The sequence below is a fragment of the Sorghum bicolor genome, chromosome 4 (genome assembly GCF_000003195.3).
Source record: "Sorghum bicolor cultivar BTx623 chromosome 4, Sorghum_bicolor_NCBIv3, whole genome shotgun sequence".
Classification (NCBI taxonomy): Eukaryota; Viridiplantae; Streptophyta; class Magnoliopsida; order Poales; family Poaceae; genus Sorghum; species Sorghum bicolor.
Window position 1 is genome coordinate 51,506,713 of NC_012873.2, and position 13,231 is coordinate 51,519,943.

At 41.9% G+C, this 13,231-nt stretch overlaps 1 protein-coding gene and 1 long non-coding RNA gene across 3 annotated transcripts; one reads left to right on the forward strand and one right to left on the reverse strand.

Annotated features, from left to right (window-relative positions):
- On the reverse strand, positions 6,457–8,288 carry LOC110434383. 2 transcript variants are annotated; one of them, XR_002451838.1, is made up of 2 exons: positions 7,645–8,288; positions 6,457–6,933 (listed from the first exon to the last, which is right to left on the reverse strand). It is a non-coding gene; the product is annotated as an uncharacterized LOC110434383 (long non-coding RNA). The 2 variants fall into 2 exon arrangements; XR_002451837.1 differs by having other exon boundaries at positions 6,457–6,741; positions 7,645–8,274.
- On the forward strand, positions 8,391–9,509 carry LOC8059628 (protein BIC1). The gene has a single exon (XM_002452156.2). The coding sequence runs from the start codon at positions 8,598–8,600 to the stop codon at positions 9,150–9,152; it is 555 nt and encodes a 184-aa protein (XP_002452201.1). The 5' UTR covers positions 8,391–8,597; the 3' UTR covers positions 9,153–9,509.

Consider the following 13,231-nt stretch of genomic DNA (forward strand, 5'->3'; position numbering starts at 1 on the left):
CCTGCGGCGCTGCCTACTTGCGCGCTGCGCCTTTGGGGGCCGGTTGGCCGCCGCAGCTGCGAGCTGGCGCCAAGGAGCATGCTCGGCTGCGCTGCGTCTGCCTGCCTGCGCTGTTGCAGGCGCCCACGGGCCACGGCCACGCCCTGGCTGCGACCGCGAGGAGGGTGGCGCCGAGAGAGGAGGGAGGCAAAGGCGCCGAGAGAGCATGGCCCTGGCTACGGGCGGAGCGAGCGAAGCTGCGGCCTGCGGGCGTGCGAGCGTGCGGCGGCGTCGGGTGAGTGAGCGTCTGAGTTCTCTCCTGTCTGCCCTAATTATTTTCTTTAATGGCCTTCTATTTTGAGCCAAATCTAAAGTGTTGCTCTTAAATTTTTTGGGCCACGACTAGGGCTGGTCCTAGGCCTAAACCCGCCCCTGCTCACATACTCACATTAATGCATAAGATGCGACCATAGTAGATAGGGCATGTCATTCCGGCTCGGCTTAGATGACTAATTTAGGACATAATTTTTTATATAGACTAGGACCGTTAGCTTTTATTTGTGAGCTAGCAGGCTGACAACTAGTTAATGGCAGTGGCGGAGCATAGAACAAAAGACCCAAGCATTTTTCCTTCGGTACTCGAAATTTTGAGATTGTTTAGAAATTTTGGGACTAAAAATTAGTTAACTAGTTGCTACTCCTATGGATTCAAACAGAATCTTAGTATTTTTTAAATAAAAAGTTTATAGTTTATTAATTTTTTTAGGAAAGTTTATACTTTATTAAGTGGAAAATAAAAGGTTTACTAGATACATGGTCGAGAGACTCAAAGGCCAGCACAGGTTCGCGGCACACAGGCAGGCCGAATCTCGTACATCTCCTCAGTTTCTGGGTGAAGAGCTTCCCATGGGCTCATGGGCTGCGAAGATATCAAATATTCGGGGCCTAATTCATGTAATGGGCTCATTGCACAATACAGTCTTTCAGTCTTCACAGACGATACGATAGCGCAGTAGTAGCTTCCAAACTCCAAAGGAAAGGAGTAATAGCTTCCAAACTAGCCAACAGTGTCAACCGGCGCTTGTCTCTTTGCGAGATGGCAAACGATTTTGGCGGCATGGATGGACACAAGTCATATCTCGAGCAACGTTGCTGCGCATACGGCGGAATGGCTGATGCAAACAGCAAACCGCTGGCATTTTGTGGCTGAATACCAAAGCTTGCGTGCCTCTCAAAATCCTTTTAGGCATAGCATTTCGATGCCTTTGTTTCAACGTGCAAGTACCTTTCAAATTGTTGTTGCATTTATTTTATAATATATATATATATATATACGTAGATTCGTTGTTTTTCATGAATTCTTTCTTCGATACCCAGGCCGGTGCTCACAGGCCAGCCTGATATAAACACCAGTGTCCTGTCCATTTCCAAGATCTTTATCGATTCATTTCAATCACGCGCGCTCCATGTTGAAGCCTCAATGCAAGTTGTCATATATTCAGGACAGCGGTGTCTAGAACGTGACAATTGACAAATGGTCTCGTTTCACATTCCAAGAATTTTATTCCCAAATGAGAGAGGCGAACAATGAACCAAGAAGGTGACGACGCGCTTAGAGGGCAACAACCTAATAAAATCGATTAGGTGAGGACTTAACCAGGTTAAGATCTCGTTTAGGGTAAAAGCCCAACATCCGAGGAGGGCATCTTCCTCTTAATAATAAAAAGAGTTCTCTCGTATAGGTCATTAATCTTCACCCGATAAGTCTAATTCTTGGGCCAAAAAAAAGAATCATGTCAATAACAAGAACAAAAGAGACAATAAGGAAGATAATAGGAAAAATAATTGTAAATAATATAGATGCCATTGAAGATCAGTTCAGGGAGAGAAAACAATCAAAGCACTTATAGCTAACTAGCCAATTAGATGGTGTAATGTGAGAACAGACTAGATGTTTAGTGGGCAATCTATATCTATACCAATTATTAAAGAGCAAAAAGATTCTTCCAACCCATACTTTTCTATTTCTCAAAATACCTTTGTCTCCTCCATGACGTGGTCTCACGACCTTTAGTCATACGAGTTAGAAAGATTTGCATCCAACCATTATACGGAATCCAATTTTAAGACGTATTGGATTTCATTGTAGCGCCGGGGCATATTGGCTATTAATAAAAAAGAACAAAAAAGATAGAGAAAATAGTGTAGAGACCTAATTCTTAATTATATAAGATGCTATTAGAAATTAATGTGGAGCGAGCACAAGAAAACAAAGCACAAATAGCATCATTAACTAGCTAATTGAACAATTAAGGGCTTGTTTAAATTTACTCCCCTAAACTTTAGAGCTAGAGCTAAAGCTCCAAACAAGTGATCTTAAATATTAGCTCTAAAATTTTTTCCACCTCACTTAGAGTTTTAGAGCTTAAAGTGAGCTAAAGTGCTTTTAGATCTCTAAAATTTAGAGGATAAGGGCACTCACAATGCAGACTCTATCATGGAGTCTAAAATTATTTATTACCTTGAACAATGTGGACTTAGAGTCAAAATAAGACCTGAAGTCTTATTTTTTCTACATCTTTCTTTAATAAATATGCCGCCACATCAGCAAAATACCATAAATAATATGTAATTAATTGTTTTGGACTCTGTGATAGAGTCTTGCATTGTGAGTGCCCTAAGAGCATCTCCAAGAGACTTTCCATATTCTTTCTAAATGCTAGGAATATAGATTTTGATGAAAAACTGTCCTCTAACAACTTATTTAAATGGTTATCCAAATATAGGCATCTTCTATTCTGTATTTTTCGCTAGCCAAATATATAAGACCATAATAGCTCTCTAGAGTGCGTATACGACATATAGAAAAACTTTTGGAGAATAAAAAAACATCGAAAACAATTTTTATATATAATGATTCATCTCTAAATGATGATTTAGAGAGTGAAATTTAGAAAGACTCTTCAAGAGTTGTCTGGTTGGCTACTTGTTTGACCACCATTGCTTGCATCTCTACATGTTTGACCACAAGCTTTTCTAGAAAATACCTAGTTACTAGTTGGTCTGGCTGGTACTCTCTATTTTAAATTATAGTTAAACTATTTAAAATCTATATAATTATATATTTTTATATATAATAAAATTAATTGATATTGTAGGTGTCAATATATTATTCTCTAAACTAAGTAAAATTTTATAAATTTGACTTCGATAAAATTAATTAGAACTGCTAGACTATACTTTAGTAGTGGACGTATTGGAGCGTTTCTTTGCCTTCATGGACTCTTAGTCGTGCTCATTCTTCTTGACTATGCCGAAGTTCCGATACCCTCTCCGTCTCAAATTAAAATAAGTGATATTTTAGATTTATTCTAAATCAAACTATTTCAAATTTGACTAAATTTATATAAAAAATTACTAATGTTTTTGATACCAAAAAAGTATTATTAGATTGATCATGAAATATATTTGTCATATTCTACCTATTCCGTGTCCTAAATATTAATGTGTTCTTTTCTATAAATTTAGTTAAATTTGGAATAGCTTGACTTAAGACCAACATAAAACATCATTTGGGATGGATGGAGTAGCTTCTAGTTGTAATACTGAAATAGGCATATTCTTTCTTTTAGCTGGTAGTAGAAAGGACCGCTAACCTTTGCATAATAGGCATTTGTGGCTTTGCACATCTGCTTGTCAGTCAAGATTTATTCCAATGTGACTGAAAGATCTCCTAAAGCAAATAGTACCACATATACACTAGTTGATTTGCAGCTACAAAATGTGTGTACCAGGCCACTGGAAGTGCATGCAGTACTGGTATCCTTCACAGCTGTCGATTTTTCATAGGCCATGCATCGTCGTCGGGCACCTGAACACCACAGATATAGGTATAGCCCGGCCATCGAGGGATCTGAAAAACAAGCTGCCCGGCACCAACATCTTCGGCTCCGATCGGTGCCGATTGCTGCAGCAGGCTTCCACGCACTACAGTATTTTTACTGTAATAACGCCAAGACTTGTGGTTGCTGCGGCAACAGCTTTGAAGCGATTCAACTCTTGTCATAAAGGCGACACAGACCCTTCAAATTGCAAGGGTCATTATCGCGAGAAAAGCAAACAAAATGCGCGCTCGAGAGGAATAGTTCTTCCGATTAGAAATTAGCCCCACGACAACAAAAGTTTTCGATAATCCCCACACATGAAAGTGTCGACAGAATCTATTAAGACGAATATATGAGATCACGAACAGCATTACAAGCATAATATTTATGATGAGGTTCAACCAAAACATATATCTCCACTTCTCTAGGGCATGACTATATAGTGCTACCCCCATTCGAAGGTCCCGGTAAGACGCCGCCTTCCTCACTTGTTGTCATCATAATTACAATAGCAGTCGTCCTCCTTCCACATTTATAAGATTGGGTCAAAAACACTAACTCTAACTTTACGTTGTATTGCCAAAACTCCCTCTATCCTACTTTTATTTGGCAATACAGGATAGAGTTGGCGAGTCGGATGTAGAAGATGTAACCACTTTTATCCAGGTCCTATAATACAAGGCATACTCTCTTTCTCTCTCATCAAGATGCACGTGCATCCACAGTCATACTAGTATTGTGGGAAAGAACTAAATATGCTATGTGGTCTTTTGACTAGAGGTAGTTATGCCTTCTATACTAGGATAGAGGGAGTACAAATCAAATAAAATCAAACTCGTACAAAATATCCGACACATATCTAAGAAACTCCACCTCGGCAAATGTTTTGACAGCTAGAAACCATCATGTTGAACCTCCATGTTTACAGTGGACTTGAGTTTTCTTTTTGCCTTTGCCACTCAACGAGAGTTGACCGATGAATCTCATCATAGACTCCATCTGTAACCGTGCATCCTTCTCTTTTATCATCATAGTCTCTATCAAAGCAAAATCAGATTCCTCTCTAGCCTTGAAAGATGCCTGACACGTTGAAGTGTCAACTCCTTGTTTGGCATCATGAGCTAACTGAAACCAATATCACACTTGAACTTACTACATACGTGATACTAAGCCGTTTCTATTCACATGCTATGCCTAATATCATAGTATGTAGTTTCCTATAGCCTAACCAATCATATTACTTTAGTTGCAAGTACAGACATGCACAGATTACTCAAAGCCCCCAAGATTTGGTTATTCTTAAATCTTTTCAATGAAATATCCCCAAATTGTGAAGTTCAAAAAAATTTATGACAGTAGTTATTTTATCATGATGATATTCACACCTAATGTATTTTGAGATATCTTTCTAGCCTTTCAATACTTGAATCAAGCAAAGTTCATAGAGGAATAGTGGGATAGAGACATGTCATTCGAGAAGCTTGAGGAGAGAACCTTTGAGGCCCTAAAACCTTGGATCATATGTGGGATGAGCCATAGAGTCGTGCCTTAGAGCATCAAGTATAGTTATCAAGTTCATTCAGATTCTCAAACCGTCTCAAAAGCTTGACTTTCAACCTCCAACTCTAAAACTAGGCACTCAACAACAACCCCTAGTTCCTCTTAACAAAATCCACCATGGTGTTTTTATATTCATGGGGGGAAATGATCCTAATTTTGTTAAGAGGGAACTTATAAACATAACTGTATCATAGGGGCCGAGCTATCAACTTCTTTCATGTCTCTCTCTTCCTTGCCATCACCTCCTCTACAAGCTACAACTTGGAGATGACAAACTAAACCTCAAGAAAAATGCTCCTCATTGGTTTGTCACTGTTGCGACGCCCTCTAGCTAAGCCCATGATAGATAGCCTTTCTAGTAATATATTTACATATAACATTCTATTTTTTATCCATTGGTATACTGTCCCTACATCATAATTTATTACATCCAGTAGCTAACATGTGACTGACTAGCTATTTAAGATCACCACCCTTGTGAAGATCATCATCTATTTTTTTCGTTCAATGTTCAATTGTCGTCCACATGTCTAAAGATGTGGAGTAGCTGGGATATGGGTGGGGGCCTAATAAAGGGGGTGGGGTGGAGGCATAGTGAAAAACTTGGATGGATCAGAGCAAGAAGTATTTTGTCCCAACATAATGCATCGATGTTGTGGAGTCACTACCCCAGCAAACTTTTTCCGTGACAGTTGAAACCGTCAGGAAAGGTACCAAAAACCGTCAGGGAAAAGTTTTCGTGACAGTTACCGTCAGGGATGGCCCGTCAGGGATAGACTGTCAGGGATAGTGAACCTTCCCTGATGGAAAACCGTCATAGAATCATCCCTGACGGTTACTACCGTCAGGAGAGAATTTTCGTGTCAGTTATTTTATTTCCGTCACGAGATAGTTTTCCCGTCGGTGTCATGCCGTCAGGAAAGGTTAAAAACTTACCCTGTCAGTGGCATCACCGTCAGGGATGATTGAAACTTACCCTTGCAGACATCTCCCATCAGGGAAGAATCAAACCTTCCATCAGCCACAATTTTAATATCAATAAAGCTCACTGAACTATTCAAATTATTCATTTGTCGATCCTTTCAATTTAACTATATGCATCCACACACCAGCCAACATTATATGTTACACTCAACTATTTAATACATATATAATCATCATTGAAGTTGTTCATACAATGTCAGCAAATCTTAAGGTACACTGTGAAGGCCTTGAAAAATAAAGCAAACCCAAATTGCAAAATTGTTCCTCCATCTTCTTCCATCGAAGACGATTTGTCTCCACAGGTGAAGGCACTGTCCACTGTTTTCCATAGCACCTGAAACATTAGAACCAAAATTGCTCAGATTTCTATGCAGGAGTACTTGCCAAATGTAAATTCACAAAGGTGAAAAATGCAGCTGCCCAATAAAGCAGTATTTCATCATAGATGGAGCAGAATGTACTACCAAGTTTGGATGAAAACCGGCCACATCAATCTGTGTAGCAATATTACCTTGTAGCAATCAAACTGAAAGCATAAAGCTAGAGTGAATATCTAAAACACTAATGGATAAACAAACATCTGCAATTGCTTGGACAGTCTAAAACACTGATGGACATGCTCATTTTCAGAAACATGCTCTTCTATGTTAGACAAAAATAATCAGCATCCATTTTCTGTGATAACGTTACAGCAGTGAAGCAAGTTAAACTTCTTGTACTAAATAACCATGTCGCTCATTCTGAATTGTTAGAAAATGATACATTGCTAAATCTGTCCCGTGCTATGATATTTTTATAGGTCTGTGCATGACATGAAGTTTCAGACATTAAGAAAAGGATTCCCTTGTATGCATAGTAGTAAAAGACTTCCAACTACAGCAAGCAGTTTCCCACTTAAAAGTATTTTTTAGAACCAAAAGCACACACGAACTTATCTTTAAGTGTTTAGATTTAAAAGATTGTCTGGACAGCACAAACATTGTGCAGAAATCACATACTAAAAATAACTATGCAAGAGTACTTGCTGAATGCAAAATGCAGTTGAACACAAGAGGATACCAGTGTGTATGCTTGCATGTACACTTGCAGTTACAGGCAAGATTATTCAAACCAAATTCAGTGTACTAGCATTCTATAGAAGGGTAAATAAATTACCTAAATCAATTCAATCTAGACTACTGGAGTACATCATTAAGCAGAAGTACTTTTCCATCACGTATATGGCCATATACTTAACTGTTGAATGGGGAACATTGAAGACAGATCTTGCGGGGGGTCATGGACTCGTGGTGTCTCCATGTCATGGATCTGCCGGATCATGGCTTCTTCCTCCATGGGCGTAAAGCACCTTTGGTGTGCCTGCAATACCATGGACCTGCGGGGAGGAACAGGGGCTCACCTCGCTGGATCTCGGAGAGGCGAAGGCGATGTCGACCGTCCCTGCGTTGGGCGACCCTTCGTTGGAATCTCGATGTATATGTGCCGCGAAATGTCTCCGTCCTTGATGGCGGACTTCTCAAATTAAAGAGGACCCAATCTATGTCGCCGTACTAGGTACTATGCCCTGCCATCGCCTGCAGGTTTTGTGATGAACTGCGAGGGCGCGGACCGCGAAAGAGAGGGTAGCTAGCTAGCCAGGAGGAGAATCTGAAGGGCGCGGGCGCGGGCGGCTGAGAGCGGCCGGCGTAGGCAGGCAAGTGGCGGTGGCGGCCCCTCCAAAAAAAAAATCCGCCCCCTAGCTAGCTACTCGTCGATCTCGCATCAACCCACTGGCGGCCCCCGGGCGAGGGCGATCCAGCATCACAAAAGTGAAGCCCACACGTTGACACGCACGACGCGCCCCGGCCAATGAACGCAGCGCGACGCGCAGCCATGCATATTCACTACCCAGCGCGCACCACGTAGCCGAGGCAAGCGCAGCCACACACCGCCCCGCCACGCTCTCCTCCCGCGCACCATAAACCTCGCCTCGCCCGCTCCCCCCGCCCCCGGCCCAGCGCTTCTTTAACGTCTATATACCCAGACAACGCCACCCCGCCCGTCGACCTCCCGATCCCTCCCTCCTCCGCTCGCTCCCAAGTCCCACAACTCCCACCCACTACCCACCCAGCCGATCTTTTCTTCCTATCTCCTCTCGCCTACGTACTGAAGAAGCCACATCTGTATCGGAGAGCAGCAGGGACTCACTGCATGGCCATGGCGCCGCCCACCAACGACTCGGAGGCGCCATGCACGCAGCGGCTGCCCGCGGAGGACGAGCTGCTGCTGCAGCAGACGCCGGCTGCCAGCTGCGGCGGCGATCGGGCGCCGGCGGCAGGGACGTCGTGGACCGAGCCCGACCACCAACAGGCCGAGGCGCCAGCGGTGGTTCCCGCCGAGGCGGAGGGCGCGGAGAAGAAGAGCAGCAGCGCGTCGGCAGAAGCTGCAGCGTTGGCGGCGGGAAGCGGCGGCGGGGAGCCGATGGCGGCGCGGCGGACGGAGGAGATCAGCGCGCGGGAGCGGCTGAAGCGGCACCGCACCGAAATGGCGGGGCGGGTGCGGATCCCGGACATGTGGGGCCAGGAGCGGCTGCTCAAGGACTGGGTCGACTGCGCCGTCTTCGACCGCCCGCTCGCCGCCACCACGGGGCTGCTCAACGCCCGCGACGCGCTCGTCGCCGAGTGCGCCACCGCGCGCCGCCCGGGCCCCGCGGTCTCGCACGCCTCCACGGGCCGCCCGCTCCGGGTGCACAACGGCTGCTCCTGAGATCGGCGATTCGTATCGTACGTCGTCGGCTACTATCATGCATATCGGGCGCCGCATGCAGTACTTGAGACTGCTTTTGTTTTTTAATTATTTGCTACTCCGATCCGATCCGATGATGATTATACCGGCGGCGTACATATATACATGCTTTTCAAACTCTACTAGCTATTTGAATCTTTACTGCGTGATCGATCGGACTATATATTGAATTTGATCGGTGGTGATAATACACACCACCGAGTAATTATACTCATGCTTTAGTACTGGTGGTTGTAATTAATGTAGTTGATCACCATTTTAAGCAATCTGCTTGTTTATTTGCAGCGGATGAGCTAGAGTTCTTGCTGTGTCATCATATATAGTTTCGATCTTCCCAATTCATTTTTTTTTTTGGCTTCATTCCATCAAAGCATCTATATATATCACCAAAATCCATCTATTAGAACACAATCTAGAATTTTTTGAGCACCTAAACACGGAGTGTGTGCTATTGCATGCACTCATGGGTTTTCCTAATCATGAATTCATGCATGCCTGCTGCTTAATTCCATACTCCTATATTGTAAGATTTTTTTATAAACTACCGAGAAATGTGACAGAGAGACAAACAATATCTGTAGCGAGCTGAGGCTTGAACTAACCAGCAGGAGCGCAGCTTTAGATCTTCCATGATGAATCCGATCCTCACCAGATTCTGCATCAACGTCTTACCGACGTGGCCTCCTGCCCTTCTTTCATTCGATCGTCTTTCCGTTTGTGGAACAGATTCTTCCTCTCCTCAATTTACTGTACACGTTGTCGACTAGTCAATGTATAGCTAGCTAGTCCTCATCAGTCATTAAAAAAAAATAAGGCTAAAAAATAAGTACTGTTGCGCTCACTGTACATACCAAACATTAGCACCGCGTACGGGTGTACATGTATAGTAGCCACTTGAAATATGATTGTAGATCACACACCATCGTCTGACCATCGAGAGGACAGTTGCGAGTACAGTACATATGCATATGCCTATTGGAGAAAGGATGACCGATATAGGAGGGTTAATTTTTTTTTTCTACGAATTGTTTAGTTCCAGGAGCATGTAGTTAGCCGAAACAAATTAAATATGATAGTCGACACAAAGTAATTACCAACTACTGTAGTATATATAGCAACTAGTGGCTGTACACTACTCCAGCAAATTAATCTGCTGCAGATTACTCGGCTTTGTCCTTTTTTCCCCTTTGTACCAATATCTCCATATTCCGATCCCGTAGTAAAACAGTGCTACATTAATTTGCTATGAGAATGTAACTTCTCTCAAAAAAAACTACGAGAAGGCTATCCACTAGATAATTCTAAGGTTATTCCGAGTGCATCATGAACCACCAGTAGAGACAGTATTATAATCAATTTATAGACGTATACGAGGTACAAAATCAATGTAAAAAAAGCTTATTACAGACGCGCCTTAAGTGTCATCACAGACGCATGTACGAGCGTCTTTAATAAGGAGTCTGTGATAATAACTGATCAGACACTCTACGGCGCGTCTGTAATAATAAACTACTACCGACGCGTTTGAGTTTGAGTGTCTGTAACAAGAAACAAGACGCGTCTGTGGTAAGAAAATTCCAGCGACGCTTTATTCAAACAAGGGTCTGAGTACATCAGATATACTACAGACACTTATTCAAAACAAGGGTCTATGGTTACTACAGACGCTCCTTCAAACAAGGGTCCGTATTATAACAATTATACTACAGACACTTATTCAAAACAAGGTTCTATAGTTACTATAGACGCTCCTTCAAACAAGGGTCTATAGTTATCATTTTCTACTGCCAACCATATGTGCAGCTTTTCGCCTGCACTAGCCCTGAAAGCATACATGACCGGCTACTTTAACACAAATAGCAGATTGAAGTTTAATTGCTCAAAGTGTAGCTCCAAAAGCGAATGTGCATATATATATATATATATATATATATATATATATATATATATATATATATATATATATATATATATATATATATAAACTTAATTGCATTACATTTGAGGCAACTTTTAGAAAGATACATATGCATCTAACTACTATGCAAAAGGCTGATGACTGGCCTAATTCCATGAGGAATTCGAACATATGATCAAGAACAACAATGACATATTATATAAGACATCTCTTCTCTTTAATTTGTCTCTCAAACACAAAGCTATTCACTAATGAAAAATCTAGTACCCCCTACTGGCTGTAGGTCCTCTTATTTGGTCTCATTAAGTTATACCCTTCTTTTCTTTTGCTGCATGATGCTTTGTCATTCCTTTCATGACTCTCAGATGATGACGACCTTTCCTTTGCAATAAGAACTTCATCTAAAGGAATACCTTTCTATATATCTCTCACCCATGCCTTACCATTTGCATCTTCTCATGCACTCTGTTAAATTATAGACTCAGTCGCATGTTGCTCCTCTCTCTCTCTCTCATGTAATACAAATATATATAAGGACCACATTATTCAATCACTAGTTTGGAAAATATACATATATATAAACCCTTACTGCCCATGCACATCACACCTCTCTTTCTCATTGCACATATATTAGTAAATTTTTAATGATGCAGTATCGGTGTTAATGACATTGTTAATTAATTGCATGTTTTGCAGAGACTCTACAACATCATTCCATCACAACCAATGCACATGGCAAAGCAAATTCCTGCTAAGGTATACTAGCTAGTATGTCCTCCTTAATTAATGAATTGATGTGATGTTAAGAACACAAACAACTATCAGTAAACAGCTAAGTAGTCCATGCATGCAAACTATCTCCATGGTGCATATACTAAGGATTTAGTAAAACTGGACATCCATTATATATAGGTTCCATGCAAGTAAGATCACAGTTAGTTGTAGAATGTGAATGAAAAAATATGTCAAATCTGCAGTGACACTATCAAGTTCTTAGCAACATCTAACAACTAATGTCTCCTATGAGAAGGGGCAGACACAGGGGGGCTGGGGGGCTGGCCTCCCCCAACAGCCTTGTAATTCTCTATTATATACTTAAGTATATGGATATTATTAGCAAAGGCCTGCCCCCCTCTAAGCCCAAGTGGCCAGGTTCATTTGAAGCCCAAGTTCTAAGCCCAATTACGAGGCATACGAAGAGACGAGCAGCAGCCTAGCCTCCTTGATTTAGCTCCTCCCCTCCTCGTCTCGGCATCTCCCAGAGAGCCCGACTATTCGCGTCGTCGCCGATTAGTTCAAGTGCTAATTCTATTGAAAATGAAAATCCCAACATGGAAACTGATAATGTCCAAGTCCAAGTGGAAGTGCAAGCTCCCATTGATCATGTGGAAAATCTTAATAATCAAAATAGTGATGTTGCAGCTGCAACACCAGTAGAAGCGTGCAGAGGCAGCCGAGCAGGCCCCAATAGCCAAGCATCAAGTAGCTAGTGCATTTGAGAGAGAGCCAGGTAAAAGAGTTTAAATCTGGGAACTTCCACCTGATGAACACGATAAAGCTAGAAGATTTTAAATTTCAAAGGGCCCATATCAACCAATCTTAGCAGATTATCCACTCAGTGCATTATCTCATTGTCGCCAAATTTAAAGAAGTTGGTTCAAGCAATTTACTCCCTCCATACTCGAAATTCTTGACGTTTAGGACATGATTGCGGTAACCAAGGAGTGTTTAAACAGAGGTAGTTTTCCCTGGTTGCCCTTATTAAATAGGATTCGCATACCTGCTACACAACGAGGCATTAACAGTTGTGTTGGTTCGGTCGTTGGGTGCTAAGGCCAGCAAGCGCACTTCGAATCCTCACTTGTGCAAGTTTTTTTTTCTGACTCTAGTTTTGCACAAAAAAAGACTACTGAAAATATTTAATATACAACATGTGTTTTACAATTTCTACTGAGTAGTTATATTTGATTTAGTTCTAAGAAAAATTGTTTCATAATTTTTTTTGATTTTCTAGGATTTATTACGCAAATTTGAAGTCTCTGCAGTTTTGATGAGTTTTACACGAAGCAGAGAAGCTAACAAGCACTTTGCATCAGAAACCCTGAACTATTTCTTAATCAAT